We start from the raw sequence: 23,968 nt of genomic DNA on the forward strand, positions 1-23,968 counted from the left end.
TCAATTCACGGTCCAGAGAAAAAAATATCAAATTTTATTGCTTATAGAAAGTAATGAAAATATGATTAATATTTACACATTTTGTTTCTTGTAAGAAAAAAACATTTAAGTAATGACTAAATTGTGTAATATTTTTGAGCTGATAAAGCAACTTTAAAATTCTAATTCCACCAAGGTGATGGCAGTGCATACATTTAATCCCAGCACTGGGGAGGCAGAGGCAGGTGGATCTCTGAGTTCCAAGGCCAGACTGGTCTACAGAGTGAGTTCCAGGACAGCCAAGACTACTAAGAAACCTGTCTCCAAAACCAAAACCAAATTCTAATCCCAGAGTTGTCTTAACAGCACTTATATTTAAGAGAAAAATAGACAGCAATGGCTGTCCTTCCAGAGGAGCTAGGTTCTATTTCCAGGATCCACACAACAGCTTACAACTATAACTCCAGTTCCAGAGGATCTAACACCCTCACAGACATATATGCAGGCAAAACATCAATGCACATAATATAAAAATAAATCATTAAAAAAATGGGGGGGGGAATTGACATGTGAAGCAAGCTTGTTCCCAATTTGAACAAAAAAAAAAAAAAATTTTTTCTTGAGATATGGGCTCCTGAGTGCTGTGATTAAAAGCATGCGTCTCTATGCTCAGCAGAAGTTTTTTTTTCCCTTTTGAATTATTTTCTTTTTAATTTTTATTATTTACATATATTACATCCTGAGCACAGTTTCCCCTAACTCCACTCCTCCCAGTCCCAGCTCCACCCCATCCACTCCTCCTCTGCTTCCTCCCTCTCCCCAAAAAAGCAGGTTTCCCAGGGATATCACGGGAACATGGCATAACAAATTACAGTAAGACTAGGAACATACCGTCCTTTCAAGGCTGAACGAGGCTACCCAGTAGATGGAAAAGTGGCCCAAACAAAGGCATAAGAGTCAGAGACACCCTCTACTCCTACTGTTAGGGGTTCCACAAGAACACCAAGCTACTAAACTACACAACCATAATGTCGGTATATGTGAGGACCCAGCTCAGACCCATACAAGGTCCAGCAAGAGTTAGTTTTGAAAAAGATTTACTCACCTTTCTTTATTTTAGGGGACCCCAAAAGATTGCCACCGCTAGGACAGGTACACGATGTGTTTTCGTTGGTAACAATGACTTCTACACAACTATTACCATCTTCAGTGCTGCCACAGGCTTTGCAGCTATTTTCAATGAAGTCTGTTTCCTTTGAGGATGGACATTAAAGGTAATAAAAAGATGTGCTTCCATAATGGCTACACTTTAACTTCTAATTAAGCAAATAGCAGTTATAAGGTTAAAAACTGAAGAGTATTCATATGAAAATAAAAATCACTACAAATAGCAAGAGGCTCATATCTGTAATCCCAGCATTTGAGACAGGAGAACTACTCAAAAGTTTTTGAGAAACAGTTTCTCTTTGTAGCCCTAGCTGCTCTAGAACTGGCTATATAGAAGAGGATGGCCTGGAACTCACAGAGTTCCTTCTGCCTCTGCCTCTCAAGTGCTGAGATTAAAAGCATATACCACCATGCAGCAAGTTTGAGGCTAATCTGAGCTGCAGAGTAGTTCTAGGCTAGCCTAGGCTACAGAGTGAGATTCTATCTCAAAATAAATACATTATTAAAATAAAAAGCAGGGCAGTGGTAACACACACATTCAGGTACAATAGAGCAAGTTCCAGGACAGCTAGGGCTATACAAAGTAACCCTGTCTCTCAGAAAGAAAAAAAGAGAAAATGAAAAGAAAGAAGTACTAAGCTATTTCACTATAAATCATAAGAAAGCCACAGTATCAAAGGGGGAGACAACAAAGCAAATAAATAAATAAATCTTAAAAGAAAAAGTTAACCTAAAGCAAATTAGGTTATCAATGCTCTGTGTTGCTTACCCCAAAGGAGGCACTATAATGCTACTTTTCACTGCTAGTGAGAGACAATGCTAATCTAACAGCAATGGTGCCTTAGAAGCCAAAAGCAGCACAACTGAAATGTACTGTCCTTCACTTGTTAAACATGAAGCAAAAACCCAAGGCACAAGAACTCTCTCAAGTTACCTTTGGCAACTATTTGAGCTACAAGCTGAATTAAGAACTAATTTCACTTCAAAAAATGACTGAAACAAACTATGCATATTCAAACTTGTGTATTTAGCAGGTACTTCCTCAAAAATGAGTAAAGTTGATTTGTCACTTTAAAAAAAAGAAAAAGACTATTTATCATCCATAAATGAAAGGAAAAGAATCCCTTACATTTTAAAACAATAGCCCGAATGTTGAAAACTTACTTTTTTCTGAGATGAGGTCTCACTTATGTTGACATGGTATTTTTTAAATCTTACTTGATTAATATAAAGAGGGATTATGATTTGAATGGTCTATGATTTCTCCAGTTTAATATTTATTACAGTAAATATAGATGAGGTATAACCCACAAAAAATCTACATACTAAAAAGTTGAGAACTGGTGTAGATCATTCACAAAGATAATATTCCACATTTTGACCTTGCTACAGAAAGATAACTACCCAACACACTGCCTTTATAAAACAAATGCATGCATTAAATATTGTAGCTTACACATAATTATAGGTGGGAAAGCCAATACACAATTTACAGGAACTAGTATCTACAAAAGCAGAGTAAAACGCCCAAATCTACAGTCACACACACCTTCTCTTGGCTTACTGCCTTTTCATCTGTTGTGTGTAAGGAAGTAGGAATATCACACACACATTTATTTTTTCGTCTGTTCTTCCGTTTTTGGCGTTTCTTTTCTTGCTTGAGTTCTCTAACTCGCTCTTCCTCTGAAAATTCCTCACAAAGTTGCTCCAAGCGGCTAATACCCTGTACTTTTTCCACAGTCATCTATTGCAAAAACAAAGTTGAATGTGAACATTGGTCATAATTTCCTTTATTTTTCCAAGGGAATTCTCACTTTAAATATCACACACACAACTAGTATCTTATGCAACAATTTCATCAGACAGTCTCCATAAAAATCTTAAATGTTTTGCTTGTTTTCTGAGGCAATATCACTCTACAGCTCAAGTTGGCCTTGAACATGCAGCACTTCTGCAACAATCGTTAAGTGCTGGGATTTTCCATATGAGCCACCATGTCCAGCAAAAATGATTTTTTTTTTTTTTTTGCAGTGCTGACTTCCACATTTTTCAGTATTTTAAATAATGCCTTAAAAATGGACTCAAGAAGTTAATGTATAACTAGTATGTATAAGAAAAAAAAAAAAACCACATTGCTATTCAAGTCAGCAACACCCTAGTTTTACTTATTCATATTGCATACACATACTGAGGACTGAACCCAGGAACACTAAGACACAACCCTAGTTTGTTTTTGTTTTTTGTTGTTGTTTTTTTTTTTTTTTTAAAGTTTATTATCTGGGGCTTACATAACCCCCACAAGCCAGAAGAAAGAATCAGATTTCTGGAATTCGAGTTACAGATGGCTGTAAGTCAACAACATGGGTACTAACACCGAACATGGGTCCTCCGAAATAATAAGCTCTTTTAACCATCTTACCATCTCTCTAGCCCCATGCATGCATTTTCTTTTTAAACTTTATGAATATGGGTGTTTTGTCTGCATGTATGTCTATGTTCCATGCATGCCTGGTCCCATAATCAGATCCCCTGGGACACTGGAGTTACAGAAGGTTGTGAGCCTTCATCTGTGAGCCTAGTATCCATGTGGATACTAGGAATTGAATCAGGTCCTTTGGAAGAGCAGCAAGTGCTCTTAACTACTGATCCATCTTTCCAACACCCCATTTATTATATACCTATTTATTTTTATTATCATCATTATTTGGAAACAGTTTACATAATACTTAAAATCAAGGAACTTGCTATGTAGACCAGGCTATTTGGGAATGCACAGTGTTGAGATTCAAGGTGTGCACCACCATATCCAGCTTTCCATCTCACAAAGATCCACCTGCCTCTCCCTCCCAAGTGCTGGTATTAAAGGGGTGCGCCACCACCTCCTGGCTCCTATTTATTCTAAATTAAAAGACTATATAACTAGATTATCTGATCTCAATGATATAAACATTAAAAACATCTGTTTACCAAGTCAGTATATATTTTCTCAGACTCTTCAGAGTCTAGATGGACAGTTTCATCCTATTTTTAAAAGGACAAGTAACCCAGTTAAAGGGTTACAATCATGGCTTTACATATCTAATAAAACTGTAATTAACCAAATACACACATTCTAGAATATAACTGAAAAAAGATGACCAAATCATAGGGAGTACAAATACAAGTCTCCAATGTTCTTTTTAAAGCAGCCCCCTTTTGTTTTGTGATGGGAATTGAACCCAGGTCCTCATGAACACTAGGCAAACATTCTAGCACTGAGCCATGTCATCAGCCCATAAAACAGCAGTTCTCAACTTGGGGTTCAAACATCTCTTTCACAGGGGTCACCCAAGACCATTGGAAAACACAGATATTTGCATTACAATTCGTAACAGTAGCAAAACTAAAGTTATGAAGTTCAACTAAAATAATTTTATGGTTGGGGGGTCACCACAACATAACGAACTCTACTGAAGGGTTGCAGCATTAGGTAGTTTAGGCAGTGGTTCTCATGTCATGTATGTTATATTTGCTTGATATTTATTCATCATCAGACAAACTGAGACTTGTGCAGGTTTTCTAACAGTAGTTCTACTTCAGAGCAGCAGTATTTTTGGCTTTTTTTCCCTAGGCAGAGTCTCACTATAGAACTGAGACCAACCTTGAACTTTTAATTTTCAATTTGTGGGAAGTGATTCCCTCCTTCTACCATATAATCTCCAGGTTATCAAACTCAGGATGTTGTCAGTCCTGCCAGCAATTGTCTTTACCTGCTGAGCCAGCTCCCCAGCTCCTTAGCAACATCTTTTTTGTTGTTGTTGTTTTTTTTTTTTTTTTTAGAAACATCTTTTTAACCTCGGTTTTCCACTGAAAACCAACACTGCAAGAATAACAGACTAAAAAGGGAAGAAAACCCCACTAACTTCTAAATCCCCCTTCCCTCGGACAAAGTCATGTGTATCAGTGAGCTGCAGCTTTCTGAGGCACCGTGGCTCCAATCCAACCTTTTAACCAGGCATGGCAGTTCATGCCTAGAATTCTAGCACTCAAAGAACAGAGACAGGAGCATCACTGCAGGTTTGAGGTCAGGGCAAGACCATACAGAAAAGACCCTCTTAAAAAAAAAAAAGAAAAAAGGCTGGAGAGATGGCTCAGTGGCTAAGAGCACTGACTGTTCTTCCAAAGGTCCTGAGTTCAATTCCCAGCAACCACATGGTGGCTCACAAGCACCTTGAATGAGATCTAGTGCCCTTTGCTGGCATGCAGGCAGAAGACTGTATAGACTGTATACATAATAAATAAATAAGTCCTTAAAAAAAAAAAAAAAAAGCCAGGTATTGGTGGTGCATACCTTTAATCCCCACACTCGGGAGATAGAAGCAGGTGGATCTCTGAGTTCAAGGCCAGCCTGGTCTACAGAGATAGTTCCAGCGCAGCCAGATCTACACAGAGAAACCCTGACACGAAAAACAAAACAAGAACCCTAAAAGATTAAGCCCATGACTAATAACTCTCAGTCAGAGGTGGTCCACTGCTCTTACCTCAAAGCTTTTACGTAAAGCATCAACACCAAGATAGAAGAGCATCTGCCACGTTTGCTCTTCGGCCCGCAGTTTTTGCCAGATCCGATGCAATCGTTCATAAAGATGAATCCCCAAGCAGGTCAGAACTTCTTCTTGAGCTATATCTATTGTCTTAGCATGCCGTTCTCTTCGCCTATTCAGGAAAATTCAACATTAATTCTTAATGCCTTAACTGAAACAGTAAAACTTGAAAAATCAGATTTTAAACACAGCCAGTCTATCTGACAATTACATCATTCATTCATTCATTCATACATTCTCTCCCTTCTCCAGGATTTTAACCAATGAGAAATATACATGCAAGTAAAATTGTATTCTAATATTGGTAAAAGTAAGATAATTCAGGAACTGGCTCTAAGGAAATGGGTCTTAGGGCCTAGAGAAGTCATAGAAGGGTGTACCGCATAGAAGACATGGTAGGCACCTTTCAACTTCCAGTTATAGCAAAATGACAACTAAATTTTGGGTGATAGTTAAGTTGATATGAGAAAGAATGGGGGAAAAAAAGCAATTCCAAAGTGATTCAATCATAGGTAAGGCCTTCGAGTGCCAGTCTACCGGAAGTATTCACAGCACTATAATGAGTTTCTGCATTTAAAAATTCCTAGCTGAAACTAGCACTCAAAAGAGAGTTGACAAGCTGGAGAGATGGCTCAGCGGTTAAGAGCACTGGCTGCTCTTGTAGAGGACCTGAATTCAATTTCCAGCAACCACATGGTTGAGTGGTTGAGATCTGGTGCCCTCTCCTGGTCTGCAGGGATGCATGAGGAGGAATGATGTATACATAAAAAATAAAAATCTTAAAAAAAAAAAAAAAAAAAAGAGTTGACATAGACCCAAAGGGAAAATGGGTTTGATATAGTCTATGAATAACTTAATTCTAATTTCATTCTCATTACAAACCCAGATATATTAATTTAGGCTCGTCTATCATTGATAATAATTATATAACATATACTGTCCATGAATTACATTCAATAAAGCATTTCTTAGCCCCCGATGTAAAGCCTAACTTCTATGCAAAAACCATCACTGTGAATAAAATCTAAACACGATAAAGCAGGATGCATGAAAAAATATTCATTTCAATCAATTCAAGTAAAAATGATAAACTATAATGAAAGCCTATCTCTTCTCCAGAAATAAGGAGCAGAGGATTAAACCAAACACCAGAACACTTTTCCTATAGTTCCATTCAATTAAGAAAGCATACATAATCTGTACAGCACACCTTAATTTATATATATCTTATGTAGTGAGGCAGAGGTGATAGAAATAAACTTTGAGTAATAAAAAATGAAGCAAAGCGCTAGATAGCCCATTCTAGCAAACTACATACTCATACCCTCCTGCGAACTCTGGCTCAGCACGGCCCAGGAGATGCGCAATGAAGTCTGTTTCACAGCAAACATGTATGTGTCGCTCGTGTGGACAGCACCGCAGCCCCTCATAAAGTGCAGCGCAGTAGCCCTTCTCTTTGCTGCAGTCAAGTTCACCAATGAGGATATTGTACGCTCGGAGAACTTTATTTTTGCAATCAGTGCAAAACCTGTTTAAAAAAAAAACAAAAAACAAAAACACAACAACTTTAAAATTAAGAATGGGGAATGACTCCAGAGGCGGAGGTAGATGGGTCTTTTGTGTTCAAGGCCAGCTGGAACTATAAAGTCTCAAAAATAATAAAAATAAAACAAAAGCATACGTGTTAAATGCAAATTTAAGGATTAAATGGAATGCAGCTTTGTCAACAGGGAATGGTTTTAAATTAGAAAAGGACATGGGCTATGAGTAAGACGGATATATGCTTGTTTCCTAAAATACATGTATTTCTCCTGCCTCAAGACTCCTGAGTGCTCAAAGAATATATATACACCATTATGACCCACAGAACCTGGTTTCTCTAGTTTTGAATCCCAAAACAAGAAAGAACCAGGATAGGCTCTCAAAAGAGAGCTACTGTGATGGAACAAGACAATTTTGACTCTCTGGCTTAAATTTATTTCTCAAATGAATTCTGTAATCACCTGTACCCATGTGCACACATCCATGGCTTTTCATGGCCAAGATCTCTGTTCAAGATTCTATTCTTCTTGCCTGAGGGCTACACCCATAATGTAAAGTAGTGAGACATTGGAGACTCCTACAAGCAATTCCCTAAACTGTGTTCCAAGGAAACGCCATTCTCTTCCTATGTCCTCTATGATCTCAGTTAAGAACATCATCATTCACAGACACTTAGGCTCAACCTCAGTTAATTCCAACTTCTTCCTAGTTCCCTCTATTAAATATGGAGCCAACTAGTATAGCTGACTTTCACTGTCTTTTGTAGACACTTTAATTTCAGTGTCCTCTCCACTGGTTTAAGTTGCCTCAATTATTATTATCATTATTATTGTTTCAAGTATAGTATAGAAGAGAGAGAAAACATTTTAACAACATAAAAGATGGTTCTAGGATACAGAGTGCTTCCTAATCTTTCAGAAGACCTGAATTCAGATCCAGCACCCACACTGGGTAGCTTACAAATGCCTGTAGCTCCAGCTCTAGGAGACCCAATGTTCTCTTCTGGCCTCTGTAAGCATCTGCATTCATGTACATACACCCACACACATACACATAACTAAAAACAAAATAAACCTTAAAAAGAGAGCAAGGGAGATCTAGGAAATGAATCAGTGAGTAAAGTGCTTGCTATGTAACTATGAGGACCCAAGTCTGGATCCCTAGTACCCACATAAAATGATGGGTGTGGGGTCTGGAGAGATGGCTCAGAGGTTAAGAGTGCTGACTGCTTTTCCAGAGGTCCTGAGTTCAATTCCCAGCAACCACATGGTGGCTCACAACCATCTGTAATGAGACCTGGTGCCCTCGGCATGCAGGCATAAATGCAGGCAGAATACTGTATGCATAATAAATAAATAAATCTTAAAAAAAAACAAAAACAAAAACAAAACTCTGCCAGGTGGTGGTGGCGGTGCACACCTTTAATTGCACTCAGGAGGCAGAGGCAAGGAGATCTGAGTTTGAGGCCAGCCCACTCTAAAGAGCAAGTTCCAGGACAGCTCCAAAGCTACAGAGGAACCCTGTCTAGACAAACAAATAAAAACAATAGCAACAACCACAACAAAAACCTTAAAACCTTCTAAGCTGGGCTGGAGAGATGGCTCAGCAATTGAGAATACTTGCTGCCCCTCCAGAGGACTGGGGTTCAGTCCCCAGTACCCACACAGTAGCTCACAATTGTCTCTGACACCAATTCCAAGGGATCTGATGACTCTTCTAACCTCCATGAGGCTCCTGCATACACATAATGCACCCACACTACTAAAATAAATAAATACTAAGAAAAAAAAGAGGAAGCCAGGAAGTGGTGGCGCACACCTTTGATCCCAGCACTTTGAGACAAAGGCAGGCAGGCAAATATCTGTGTTTGAGGCCAGCCTGGTGTACAGAATGAGTTCCAGGACAAACAGAGCCACACAGAGAAATCCTGTAAAGAAAGAAAAAGAGTGAACAGTGGACAAGCAACCACAGAATCAGGGAAAATATGTGAATAAGAATTAATATCCAGAATATAAAGAATTCCTATTAGCTAAACATGGTGATTTACACCTGTAATCCCAACATACAGGAAGCCAAGCCTAAACTACACAGAGATGCTGTATTAACAATACACACACACACACACACACACACACACACACACACACACACACTTATACAGAGAGGGAAATATGGCTACAGATAGATACATATAATAGACAAATATGTTTCTTAAACCAGGCATAGTGGTACATGCCTATAATAATCCTAGCACTCAGGAGTCAGAAGCAGGATTACTCCAAGTCCAAGGCCAGTCTAGTCTACAACTCAAATTAGGCCAAACAGGATACTATGTTCTAAAACAATTCTCAAAAGAATCCCACCTCTTAGCCAGACATAGTGGCACATACCTTTAGTCCCAGTGCTTGTGAGGCAGAGGCAGGTGGATCTCTATGAATTCTAGAACAACCAGAGCTACATAATGAGACACGATCTCGAAAACCAAATAAACAAAACAGAACTACCCCCTCTTCCCAACATTTGAGAAGGGATATCACTATGTAGCCCTGGGTAGCCTGGGACTTGCTGTTTAGAGAAGCAAGATGGGGCCAAACATGCAGAACAGAGTTGCTTCTGTATCCCAAGTGCTGGATTATAGACATGAACTACCATTATGCCAGGCCCTCAACTTAAAAAATGAGATCTGTGGATGCTCACATGGCCCCCAGGTTACATTTCTTCAAAGATGACACACACATGACCAGTAAACATGTGAGAAGATCCTCAGCATCACCAATGAAATGTCAAAACCACAACTAGTGCCCTCATTCCCACTAAGATAGTCACTATTAATAAACCAAAAGTAAGCATAAAAAAACAAAAACAAAACAAACAAACAAACAAAACACCATGGTGGTGCACACCTTTAATCCTAAATACTCAGGAGGCTGAGGTAGGTGAATCTTTGTGAGAGAGAGTAAGTTCCAGGCCTGTCAGGGATACATAGTGAGAACCTATTAAAAAAAAGTTAAAAAAAAAATTTTTTTTCTTAAAAAGACTGAACTAGTGGAAGTCAGTATGGAGAGTCCTCAAAATAAAAACTACAGAGGCAGCTGAGATGGCTCGGTGGGTAAATGTGCTTGCTGCCAAGTCTGGAGACCTGAGTTTAACTTTTGGGACCCACATGGTAGAAGAGAACTAACTTCTAGAAGTTATCCTCTAACCTCTGCATGCACTCTATGGTATGCCTACACCACACCAGTACATATAAAAAGTAATGAAAAAAAAAAAAAACTACCATATGATCGAGAAATCCCACTTCTAGGAATAAATTATGCATATTTTGCAGGACCTCAACAGCCAAGATATGGAACTAATCTAGGTGTTTATCAATGGATGAGTAAAGAAAATGTGTTCTACATGTATCTGGACATTATTCAGCTTTTAAAAAGGAGCTAGGTATATGGTGGTACGTGATTATAGCCCTCTTTACTTGAGAGATTGAAACAAGAGAACACTTGGGCCCAGGAGTTTGATGCCAGCGTAAACAACACAGCAGGGATGCGGGGAGGCGGCCTACAAGATGGCTGGGCAAGTGTCACAGCACATATGTAGAGGTCAGAAAAAAACTTTTGAGAGTCAGGTCTCTCCTTCCTGTGAAGGTTCTGGGTTGTCAGGCTTGCTGATAAGCACAGACAAGAGATAGAAACAGGAGGGAGAGACAGGAAAGAAGGAAGGCAGTATTTAATAAGGCCATTTAGAAATCAACCAAAACAAATTAAACACACCTCAAAAACTGAAAGGAAAACTTAAGAGCCAAGCAGTTATAAGACTCTTCAAACACTCTTGACACTTATTGCACTGTCAAATACCACCCTAAGTAAAATTTCCTATGCTGTCAGTCCTCCCAATTTCATCTAATCCCATCATAAACCCTGTATTAATCCTATAATTATATTTGGAAAGATGGCTCAGGAGTTAAGAACACAAGCTCTTACAGAGGACCCAGGTTTGGTTCTGAGCACCCACATCAGGTGACTAAGGTCTGTTTGTAACTCCAATTCCAGGGAATCCAATGCCCTCTTCTGGCTTCCACAAGCACCTACACACATGTGGTGCACAAACATACATTCAAGTACACACAAATACATATAAAATAAAAAACCTGAGATGACTCAGTGGTAAAGATGCTCTCCCTGAAGCCCTAGTAACTTGAGTTCAAACCCCAGAACCCATGTAACGGTAGGTGGAATAAAGTGAGTGCAAGCTGTCCTCCAACCACCACACAGGAGCTGTGGCATGGGCATCCATGCACAAGTATTAGTATACACACAAAAAAATTATCATAAAATTTTAATGAATAGAACAGATTCTACACATAAAATTATTCTTCTAATCAATTTTTCTTCTCACTCTTAAGATATTTCTAAAATAGACTCTATCTCCTTATTAAAATAAACCAAAACACAGGAAACTTCAGAACATTTATTATATGACCCTAAAGATACCTTGTGGGTAAATTGATAACCAATTCATACTTAAAGAGATAGGACAGACGTTTTATATCTATTTAGTCTCCTCTCCCACTCTCCCAAATCGATATATTGTCTTTTGATAACCAACCAAAAAAAATGATAAAGTTTATACCTAAAAAGGAACCGAGTATGCAGTTCATTAGTTTTTTAAACACTAATTTTGTTAACATGTTTTTATGTTTTATAAAGTGAACCCAAAGTAATTACCCTTTCTAAAGCCAAATGTAGCAAATTCCTAACAACAGAACCCTCCCCAATAGCAACGCCATCACTAGATGGTTCCTTTACCAGTTTCTCTCCTTTCCTATGGGATTCCAAATGCTAATGGCACTTAGTACTCTCAAAAGAAAAACTTCAGGTTACATGAAAAAAATATATATTCTAACTCTATTTAAAGGTTCTGACAAATGATTATAAAAGAAATATTTCGAATTAGGAAATAAAAAGCTTTTTAGGTGGAACCAGGGTCTCTTGTATCTCAGGCGTCAGTGAATTCACAACCATCTTGCCTCTACCTCCCAAGCACTGGATTACATTCTTGTTCAACCATGCCTAGTTTATGCTGGGCTTGGAATCAAACAAAGATAACTCATGCATGCTAGGCAAGTACTTCACCAACTGAGCCACAACTCTAGGCCAAAAAGCTAATTTAATTTTGAGATGATTTTAACACAAAACTCAGGAATATTATTCTTTCTAAAGTGATTAACTCTACTTTCAACAGATTCAATCAACAGATTCAATTTCATGGAAGAACAATCTGGAACAAGCAATAATAATAAGAGAGAGAGAGAGAGAGAGAGAGAGAGAAGGAGAAGGGGGAGAGAGAGAGAGAGAGAGAGAGGGGGGGGGTTTCCATGGTTAAGAACAAGCACTACTCTTACAATACTGGATTTTGATTCCCAGCAACTAGGTCAGATAGCCCACAACGGCCTATAGCTCCAACAACTTTGGCCACTAAACACTGTACACATATGCACACTTAAAAATAAAAAACACTGGGTATGGTAGCCCATGACTGTAATCCCAGCACTCCAGGAGAGCCAGGGCTACACAGAAAGACTACATTATAATAAACCTTTAAACTGCATAATAAACCTTTATAAAGAAATAAGAGCCAGGCTGGAGAGATGGCTCAAAGGTTAAGAGCACTGACTGCTCTTCCAGAGGACCTGAGCTCAATGTAATGAAATCTGGTGCCCTCTTCTGGCATGCAGGCATACATGCAGACAGAACAATGTACACATAAAAAAAATAAAAATCGCCGGGCGGTGGTGGCACCTTTAATCCCAGCACTCAGGAGGCAGTGGCAGATGGATCTCTGTGAGTTCGAGACCAGTCTGGTCTACAAGAGCTAGTTCCAGAACAGGCTCCAAAGCCACAGAGAAACCCTGTCACAAAAAATAAATAGAGCCAAGACAGCTAACATTCAAAGTCACCTCATAAAGAAATTGCCTACCTTGACTTCTAGTACCAGATATTAACAGGAACAATATTGCAATACTATTACACAAAGGAAGCCAGTGATAAGCTACTTTGAATGACTGGCACATAAGACACCCTCCCCACTATATCATAATGACCTTTTTTGTACTTACCTGTGCTTTCGCAGATATGTTTCTAGTGTTTCTAAAAGACAACTGGAGTCAATTAAAACTACTTCATCCCTGCATTCCTGGGACATTAGTTCCCATACATCCATCCAACATCCTCTGTAAAAAGAATAAGTATTAGTGAAAAGGAGGCATACATGAGGTAAAAGGGTTAAAAAGGCAGAATAAAGGATTGCTTGGTTTTACCTGGCTGTTCCCTGGAAAGGTCCATAATGGAAAATGATCCTACACTTGCTGTCCTTCCTGTGGTCTTCACTACTTCTCTTATCTGTACTTAACTTCTCTGAACTGACACTGCTACTGCTCCCTTCACTGCAGTACAGCATGGTACAAAGCTTAGTGACACTGACATAACCTGGAGAAATCATTTCTAAGGTCTATGTTAAAATCATGAATTCTTTAACATATTAAAATATTAGTAAGATAAATCTGCAAATTTAAATAATAGATTATATATTTAATCTTAATACATTGTTATTTAATGTGTTTCACATGTTTATATCAAACACTTGACTATCAAGTTTACCTGATACAATTTAACATTATTTACAGTTATAAAAATAGAAACTGGTATATTGAGTACTTTACAAGCAAATATACTTGAAGTGTTCTTAAGCCAAATGGCATTTTAAGTTATAGTCTTTTCACCTACTAAACATGGATCAATCTTCAACCAACTGAAAATTCTCTATTTAATGTGATCATTAAATGATTATTGTTTAAGGCACTCTTATTTACAGCTAGCTGATGGTAACAAATCTTATCTACCTTCACATTTCCAAGTACCTATGAAAGTCATATATTAATCTAACAAAAATACGTAAGTTTACACTTAATGAAAATAGCATGCTAAGATGCACACTCTATACAGCCTAAGTTAGTAGGAAGTACTACACACATAATTTTTCAAACTTACTGAGAACTTCCCAGACCCTCTTCCCCGACTAGTTTCAGTGTGGTGTTGGCCGTGCATTTTGCTATGTGGGAGATGCACATTCCTACAGAAAAGTCTGTCTATATTCCAGTCAAGGATAGTCTTCTAGATTTTTTTTTTTGTGCTAATTCTGAACAATTGGATCATGCCTGATCTTCTGCAGGTCTCATTACAGTCCTAGAAATTCAACGTCATACTTGCTTTTAAGATGAAAAAACCCAAGTCTTTTCATAGTTAACTAAGTATTTCTCAACTTCCAGCTTAACATAGTTTCATTATACAATTCAGCACTTTAACTCCACTAAGGGGGAAGGGCCAAACAAAGGTATACCTACTCTAACAACATAATGTCAACTCCCGATCTATCTTGCACGTTAAATCCTCTCTCTAAATTCTCATATTTCTCTTTAGTAGTTAAGTTTAAGTGACCTACCACTCAAATCAGATCCAGGCCTTATGCTTCAGGTGATTCAAGACACACTTTCTGAAGAACTATCTTTCAAAGTCACTTCCTCGCTCTACTCCTATACTTTCCATGTGGCTTAACCCACTGCTAACTTGTATTCATTTTCTGTCACTGCAATCAGGACTCTGCTCCCACTCAACCACCAGCCCTGCTCATCATCAGTGTTGTTCAACCAGTGTCCACAGGGGGTCCTCAGTTACTCAGGAACACTCTATACAGCTAACCAGACCAACCTGAAACACCCTTCCTCAATCTCCTATCTTGCCATACCCGGTCAATTTTCTGATTAAAGGCTTCCTATGTACCATTAACCACAATCTCCCAGCATTCTTTGCTCTTGCTCTACTCTTTCTCTACCTGATTTTACATACCATTTTCTTATATTACCCTTAATCACTCTACTGGCCTAAAGTTTGGGCTGGATCTTTCTTTCAGATACCAAACTTACAGACAGAAAATAACTAAGATTTACTTGGATGGCTAAAAGAACACTCTCAGTAAAGTTGACTGAATCACTGCTCTTTATTAAGCCGAAACCCAATGAGTATTCTTTCCTTGGAAAAAAGTTTGGTTAAAAACTACAACAAAAACCTAAGGCTAGGAAACAGAAAAGAACATAAAATGAGGGCTTCCAATAGCAAACAATTGTGCAAGTCTTTAAAGGTACTCTACCTACTCCAGGCATTCTGATTAAACAAACTACAATCACTGACTACCATCTATATACATTGGAGAATAACCAAAACTACCTTAGTTAAGTCACACAATTTAAGATCAACTAGCTCTATTTATGATTAATTTCACATTGAACAGACAATCTTCAAAAAAAAAAAAAATTGACTTTCCATGTAGAGAAGCTGTACCTGAAAGGGAACATGAAGGTTGTGGAGATTATTTTTTATATGTAAGCTACAAGAAGTAACTACTTGTCCATTAGAAGTAGATATCTGACGAAGCAAGTCACTGCAGAACAAGAGTAGAAATTGCAGCAAAACAGGAAGAACTGGTCTTCACAGGAAAATAGCATTGAGAATAGGTATGTAAGATGCTAGGCTATCTACTGCTTTTTATTAGTCCTCAATAAAGTGCGTGCATAAAGAGGCTAAAGTATAACTCAATGGTAGAATACCTGACTAGGACATGTGAGTCCCTGGGTTCAATCCTCAGAACCACAAAAAAGAAGAAACAACAACAAAACCAAAGAGGAGGAGAAAATGAAACTAGAAGGCTGACCCATTTTACTATGTTATATTGCTCAGCTCTGTTTATTTATTTATTTATTTATTGGTTTTTTTTGATACAGGGCTTCTCTGTGAACAGTCCTGGCTGTCCTGGAACTCACTCTGTAGACCAGGATGGCCTCAAACTCAGAGATCCATCTGCCTCTGCCTCCCAAGTGCTGGGATTAAAAGCATACACCACCACCACTCAGCTCAGCTCATTTTCTCGTGGGAAAGTTAAGACTGAAACAAGCATTTAGAGAGGAGTCCTCTAACCAACAACATAGATAAAAACAAGTATTTAAGTGAAGTGCAGTAGTGCCTGCTATCTCAATACTAGGAAGGTACTGACAGGATCAGGAGTGCAAGGTAATCTTCCACCATACAAACTATACAGAAAGTTTAAGGACAGCCAGGGCTACATTAGACCCTGTCTCCAAACAACAACAAAACCCCACAAGTATGTAAAATAATTGTACAGACTTTTGTTGGTTTCACAGTACCCTGTATTTAGATACTATGGAATATATGGCTCTTGTTTAGATCCTACCTCAACAAACCACTGCAAAAAGATACTTTTATGCACAACAAGGGAATCTGAATATCATCTGGGTATTATATTATTATAGTTAACTCTGTTAATACAGTTAATGCCCATTGTGGTCATGAAAATGTTCATCTGTTTTAGAGATGCATGTGAATGCCTGGAACTTTCTTTAAAATATTTTGGCAAAGAAAAAGGCAGATAGATGAATTAAACATATGTTTCAAAGTTTGCTAGTACTAAGTACTAAATCTGAGTAAGGTACACAGGATGGAAGGAGTCCCTGGAGGCTCCATTTGTGCTAAGGAGGATGAGGCTGGTGCATCACTTGATCCTGACTAGCTTAGGCAACAAACTGAGATGCTATCTCAAATAATAAGTTTCTACTTAGTGGTCTTTCTACTTCTCTGTATTTAACAGTTTTCATAATTTTTTGTTTGTTTATTTCTGAGATACAGGCTTTCATTATGAAGCCCTGACTAGGCTAGACCTTGCCATGTAGACCAGGCTAGCCTCGAATTCACAGAGATCCACCTGCCTCTACCTCCCAAATGCTAGGATTAAAGGCTACACCACCACCTGGCCTGATAAAATTTTTTAAAAATGTTTCCTGAGCATAGGAAGACCTGGGTATCTGGATCTTTATGCTAGAAAGGGGAAACGTCTATAGAATGGTTCCAATGACTTTGAGATATTTAACAGTTAACTTAGAACACTGTTTTACATTACATTATTCTCCACCAAACAAAAATTTCTCTAAAACTCCCTTTAAAATCATGCTGACTCTATCCTCCCCAAGTAATTATGAGGGGTAAGCCAACAAACAACTGTGGCACTGTGCCAGGAAATAGGGGCAAACCAGCATTGTACAACCAACCAAGAAAACTGAAAATTATTACACAAATACACACCACCATAACTGATTAAGGCTTTTGTACATCTTTAATAAATTAGAGAAACCTAGAAATAAGACAAAAATAAACATGATGGTTACAGATCAAAGAATATTACTTTAAAAACTTTAAAATCAGTGGCATAAACTTCTCAAAAATTTTAATCTTGTGAAACAATTTAAAAGGAAAAACCTTAAAAAGTCAGTGACCTTACAGTTTCAATGCAGAAAGACCACTAGAAACCAAGAACATGTTTATTTTGACATGTGTCAGAATGTAACTCAATTAACGTTAACTAGCAATATGTTATCCTTTTTTGCTAAATATGACCAACATTTATATGCTGAACATCAATGAAGCATTTTGGTATTCACTTGTACTTACCCCAAAGGTTTAGGTTTGTGTGTATCTAAGGAGTGCAATTGACATCTCTTGTTCTTCTTACTTTTTGGAATAGCATCTATCATATCATTTAGTTTGGACCTAGTAAAAAATAAGCCATTAAAAGTTTGTCATTTCTCTTTCAAATTTTAAAAATCTCTATTAGCTGCCTTTTTGTGAGAAGTATATTTAACAGTATATTACAGAAATATCACCTATCCTGAACACGTCTTCAGTAAACTCCTACACAAAGCAATCTACACTAATTTTCCCCTCTCTGTTTCTAGCCAGTACAGCTGGAAGAGACCTACTTTACTCAGTGCCCTTTTCCTACTACAACTCTTACCCTGGTACCTACACCATGTGTCTGACAAATGTTATATAAATACATATTGCCTTTGAGAGGTCAACCATAGAAATTCTGTATGAATACACAATGTTGGGCAGGCAAGATGGCTCATTGGTAAAGAACTTGCTGCCAAACCTGATGACTTGGGACTCACATGGTAGAACTGACTCCCTGAAGTTGTCCACTAACCTCCACACATGATCTTTTGCATGCGAGCACACACTAATAAATGTAAAACATACAGAGTGAATGTGTATACATAGAATGAATATGTATACGTAATGTGTAATACTACTACACACTACTACTACATACTACCTGTCAACTAACTATTGTAATTTTTATATATATCTACAGTTCTATCATAATCTCCCTTGTGGAACCCACCAATCTCTAGTTAATCAACTACAATCTCCCAAATGGTTCCATACTGCCACCTTAGCCTTTTACACTCTAGACTTCACTTAGCACCAAGAGTAATCCTTTTAAATCATATTATCAGATTATATTATTCCTCTGTTCAAAAACTCTCTAAAGCTTTTTTTTTTTTTTTCCAAAGCAATTAAAATCCAAAGTCCTGCTAAGCTATAGTTCAGAGGTAGAACATGAGGCCCTGGGATCAAGCTGCTGAACTTCAAAAATGAATAAAAATAAATCAAAAGTCTCTACCACCACCTCCAAATAGAAGAGCCTCTGGATTTGGTCTTTCACTCCCCTTCCCTACTGATACTAAGAATAAAGGACACAAATAATGTGGATATCCAATTGAAATGTCAACACATCCAAAAGAATTAAAAAAAACTGTTGCCTAGTCTTGCCCATGACAATAAAAGGAAAACATCTGCTGCTATACTTAATCATTACTAAAGACATCCCTCCCCTATCAATCTATACAAAAAATCATGTTGACTCAGTCCTCAAAATATTTCAGGATCCTATCATTTCTTGGTGTCTTTACCATCTGCAATCCAAGTCACATTTCCCATTTATCATTAAACAACCTCTTTCTCCATTTTTATACCTACCTTGTACTCTCTTCACTTTATTTTCAATACGAAGGTCACTGTAGGCCAAATTTCAAGTCAGACTGTGTTGCTCATCTGCTTAAAACTCTGCAAAGCTTCCCGTCTATGTGGAGTAACCACCTCAGCGTGACCTATAAGGCACTATCATGACTGAACCTTTATTACTCTTCTGATCTCACCTTTTATTACTGTTCTCTTTACTCATCTGGCTCCAGCCAACATGGTCTCCTTGGTGTTCCTCAGACATGTCAAGAAAATTCTAACCTCTGACCCTTTATTCTTGTTGTTCCTTTTGTACCTTTATCCAGACAAATATAGGGCTCCCTTGCTTACTTTATTCATCATTCCCAGATCATACTCTTCATATTAATTTATTCCACTCACATTCTCTTAGTGTTGCCCATCTTACTGTCTTCTTTGTAACTTATACTCAACCATTTATTTACTTATTGCATATCTCCACATGAGAGCAGAAACTAGAAGCTACTCAATAAAACTACTAAATTCAATCTTTGCCCTAGCCAAATTTAGGGGGGAGAAGCCCCACTGTTATCAAGTTGTTTAAAATTAGCTATTTTATTAACAAGTTGTTTCTTAATTAACTATACTTACCCATGTACATAAAATAATGTATAAAGCTTCTTTGCATCAGTCATGCAACTTCGAGTCAGAGATAGTACTCCCTTGGGCCCTACTGTCAGGGGTTCAAGGGCAGGATTTCCAGACTCTACAAGCTGAGAAAAGAGGCGTTCCACACTGCGACGACAACCAACACATGGGACAAGCTGAGAAAGTGCACTCAAGACTTCACGTGATGTTACCACCATGGCAATACTCAGATCTTGTTGCTTAAGCATACTATGTCGCTGAAAGGGAAAAAAAAAATGACTACTCCTTGAAACATAAAATTACTTTTTTCAATTGTTTTTTTTCTACCACAGAAAAAAAAAAAGCCTATGTAGGAGCCTAAAATGAGTAACTATGCTAAAGTACATGAATGTAGTCTGCTGGTTATGACAATGAATGTGAACCACAGCAGTAGAGAAATGGGCAAAACACCGATAAGTAATTTCTACTTAAGGGAATTATCAGCTATGTTACAATTAACACTCCCAGAAAAACAAATAAGAATGTTCAAATTATTCATTTTTACTATTAATTTTTCATTCAAAGTGTCCTTTAACATTAGAGTTCCTGGCTCCAAAGCTACAAAGAAACCCTGTCTCCAAAAAGAGAGAGAGAGAGAGATCTTAAGTAATCTAATTTAATTCCTATTATTTTAATTATATATATATTTTGCTGTTGTTTGCCCCAGACAGAGTTTCTCTGTGTGACAGCTCTGGCTGTCCTAGAATGTGATTTGTATATCAGACTGGCAGCTAACTCGGAGATCTGATGTCTCTGCTTCCCAAGTGCAGGGATTAAAGGCGCACACTACCACTGCTCAAGTTGGTTATATATTATTAAGTATTTGAAAAGTACCTTATTTCTAAAGAAACAAATTAAAATCAGAAAATTCTTATTATAGGATCAACTTAGGAAAAAAACTGTGTGTGTGTGGTGCTAGGGATCAAACCCAGAGCCTTTATACATGGTGGGTAAACATTCTGGCACCAAGAGATGTCCCTGGCCCAACAAGTTCTTAATAAAATGTTGCAAACCCTCTTATAAAAACTAGGAAAGATGGCCTGTTAAAATCAAGGACTTTTTGAACCTATAAAATGTGAATGAAACCCAATTCTTTCACACGATTAATCTATAAATCAAATAACTATATTTACAAGAGTAAAAAATGAAATCAACACATGGGCGGTGGTGGCACACGCTTTTAACCCCAGCACTTGGGAGGCAGAGGCAGGTGGATCTCAGTGAGTTTTAGACCAGCTTGATCTACAAGAGCTAGTTCCAAGACAGGCTCCAAAGCCACAGAGAAACCCTGTCGGGGGGGTGGGGGGGTGGGGGGGGGGAAGAAAAAGAAATCACCTTAATCACCTCAGTGCACTATTAATTTCTAGGGAGAAGCTACTGTGTGGTGGTACAAGCCTTTGCAGATATCTGTGAATTCAATGCCAGCCTATTCTACACAGAAAGCACCACTAAACAGTGAGATCTGGTCTCAAAAACACACACATACACAAAAAATAATAAGCTAGAAGTTATAGCTAAATAGTTAAATGACTTAAAATATACACAACTAAAAACAATGATTTTAAAACTTTACCTGAATAAACTGCTTTAGTTGTGCACCATTATTCTGATGTCCATCAAGATTTAGAACATTGTCAGGAAATTCCATCACCATCTTAAAGGCAAACAGAACAGAAATTACTCATGCTATCCCTTAGACACATTCTATAGCATACTTTGTAAACTATTAGGCAGAAACATATATAAAACTAGACTGTCTCCTAAAAAGGGGGGCCTAATAATCAATGTACAAATTTTCTTATTTTTTAAATTTAGTTGTGTGTGTGTGCGCGCGCGCGTGCGCACGCACGCACGCACGCGCACACACACACACACACACACACACACACACACACGCACACTCACACACACTCACTCACTCACTCACTCAGAGGTGAGGGAATACCTTTGCAGGAGTCAGCTCTTTAATTCTACCAAATGGACCTTGGGGATCAAATTCAATTTTCCAGTCTTGGTAGACAGTACCTATACCCACTGAGCTACCTTCCTGGCCTAAAGTATACAAATTTCTAAAGCTAGACACAGTGTGGCCACTAGAACATAGTATCGAGCATTTAGTAAAGGTTTGTGCTATGTACAATGAAAAAGGATGCACTGAGGAATTTATGAGTTATAAAAACCCACTATCAGGGGCTGGAGAGATGGCTCAGAGGTTAAGAGCACTGAGTGCTCTTCCAGAGGTCATGAGTTCAATTCCCAGCAACCACATGGTGGCTCACAACCATCTGTCACAAAATCTGGTGCTCTCTTCTGGTGTGCACATGGAAGCAGGAAGTTGTATACATAATAAATAAACTCTAAAAAAAAAAAAAAGATTAAAAAAACCCCACTATCAGAGGAATTTAGGAGGCTTCGATGTGTGATGATGGAAATTAGCAATTTCACTGATCTATGACATTACAGATTTTTAAATCCATTAAGTGGAGAGAGGGCTAGAGACGGCTCAGTGGTTAGGAGCACAAAATGCTCTTCCAGGTGACCTTTACATTTCCAGCACCAACATCAAGCTACTCAAATGCCTACAACTACAACTTCAAGGTAATCCAATGCCTCTTATTCTGCTGGCATCACACTCATGTACACACACACACACACACACACACACACACACACACACACACACACACAAATACTTTTTCTCTTTTTCTTTCTGTCTTTTTTTTTTTTTTTGGTTTTTCGAGACAGGGTTTCTCTGTGCAGCTTTGGAGCCTATCCTGGCACTTACTCTGGAGACCAGGCTAGCCTCGAACTCACAGAAATCTGCCTGCCTCTGCCTCCTGAGTGCTGGGATTAAAGGCTTGCACCACCAACGCCTAGCTACACAATACTTTTCTTAATCCATAAAGTTATATATGACCAAGGAAAAGAGCTTAACTGTAAGACATAGTTAAGTGTCACAATTTCAAAGATGTGAAAATGTATGCCTTCAAAAACAGTAATACAAGCACAGGACTGGAGAGATGGCTAGGCAGTTAAGGAAACCTGTTCTCACAAAGAACCTCAATTCCATTCTAGCACCCACATGATGGTTCACAACTGTCTGTAACTCCAATTCCAGGCAATCCAACACCCTCTTCTAACCTCTGAGGGCACCAGGCACACATGTGGTACACAGATACATGTGAACAAAGCACACACACACACACACATTTCATGCCTGTCTTAACTGAAACAATGTAAAAAATTATCAAACATAATATACAAGAACAAGCTATTTCCAGATAACAAGGGCCTCAGATTCCTCTATACCCAAAAAAATGGAGTCCAGATTTTGTCAAGTCAAGATAAAGAGAACCCAATCGAGGCAAAAACAAGAATAACAAATTCCATTTCCTTGAATGCTCCTTAAAAAGATCCGGGGGGGGGGGGGGGGCGACAGAGTAGTAAAGTAGGTATGTGCTTGCCTACATGCACAGAGCCCTGGGTTGAATCTCCAGCACAGCATAAGCCTATAATCCTAGAATTCAAAGCAGGAAAAATCAGGAGCTCAAGGTCATCTTCAGATGAAGGAGACAAGCTACTTGAGACTCTGCCTAAAAAACCCTCTCCTCCAACAACCACCATGACGATCTGCTTCTTTAACAGAAGGAACTATTATTTTCTTCTCTTCACATTAAGAAAGATTGAAAACAGCTGGGCTTTGGTGCTGCAAACCTTTAATCCCAGCACTCGGGAGGCAGAGGCAGGCAGATCTCTGTGAGTTCCAGTCCAGCCTGGTCTCCAGAGTGAGTGCAGGGCCAGGCTCCAAAGCTATAGAGAAACCCTGTCTTGAAAAAAACAAAAAAGAAAAAAGATTGAAAACATGCTTGGAGGTCTCAGTAGCAAAAGAAAACATAACCAGTTGTTTTATTTTTTAATTTGATAAAAGAATACTGTTATGTGAAACAATAGAAATGGATATTAGATAGACTAACCATCCAAAGGATTTCGGTTTCACAGATTCAAAACTGCAGACAACTTTGCATATATACAGCTTATCATCCAGGAAAAAAAAGTTGGTGTATGTATAACAAATGACATTTTCCTTACATGTCCATATCTATTCCAAAT

At 38.3% G+C, this 23,968-nt stretch overlaps 1 protein-coding gene across 6 annotated transcripts in view; it reads right to left on the minus strand.

The window, feature by feature from the left end:
• The window catches only part of Ggnbp2 (gametogenetin binding protein 2), a 36,280-nt gene that overhangs the window by 3,944 nt on the left and 8,368 nt on the right, over positions 1-23,968 (minus strand). For 2 of the 6 annotated variants that reach the window (XM_027426405.2, XM_027426404.2), the window contains exons 3-11: positions 21,432-21,512; positions 19,823-20,076; positions 17,840-17,938; positions 13,585-13,710; positions 13,384-13,497; positions 7,048-7,257; positions 5,667-5,841; positions 2,696-2,890; positions 1,085-1,232 (exon numbers count right to left, since the gene is read on the minus strand). In XM_027426405.2, coding sequence (XP_027282206.1) covers positions 1,085-1,232; positions 2,696-2,890; positions 5,667-5,841; positions 7,048-7,257; positions 13,384-13,497; positions 13,585-13,710; positions 17,840-17,938; positions 19,823-20,076; positions 21,432-21,512 — 1,402 coding nt within the window. Of the gene's footprint in view, positions 1-1,084; positions 1,233-2,695; positions 2,891-5,666; positions 5,842-7,047; positions 7,258-13,383; positions 13,498-13,584; positions 13,711-14,314; positions 16,097-17,839; positions 17,939-19,822; positions 20,077-21,431; positions 21,513-23,968 lie in introns of those variants that run through there. The other 4 variants (XM_035447646.1, XM_027426403.2, XM_027426402.2 and 1 more) reach the window with 4 other exon arrangements.

The sequence above is a fragment of the Cricetulus griseus genome, chromosome 7 (assembly GCF_003668045.3).
Source record: "Cricetulus griseus strain 17A/GY chromosome 7, alternate assembly CriGri-PICRH-1.0, whole genome shotgun sequence".
In the NCBI taxonomy this organism is placed as follows: Eukaryota; Metazoa; Chordata; class Mammalia; order Rodentia; family Cricetidae; genus Cricetulus; species Cricetulus griseus.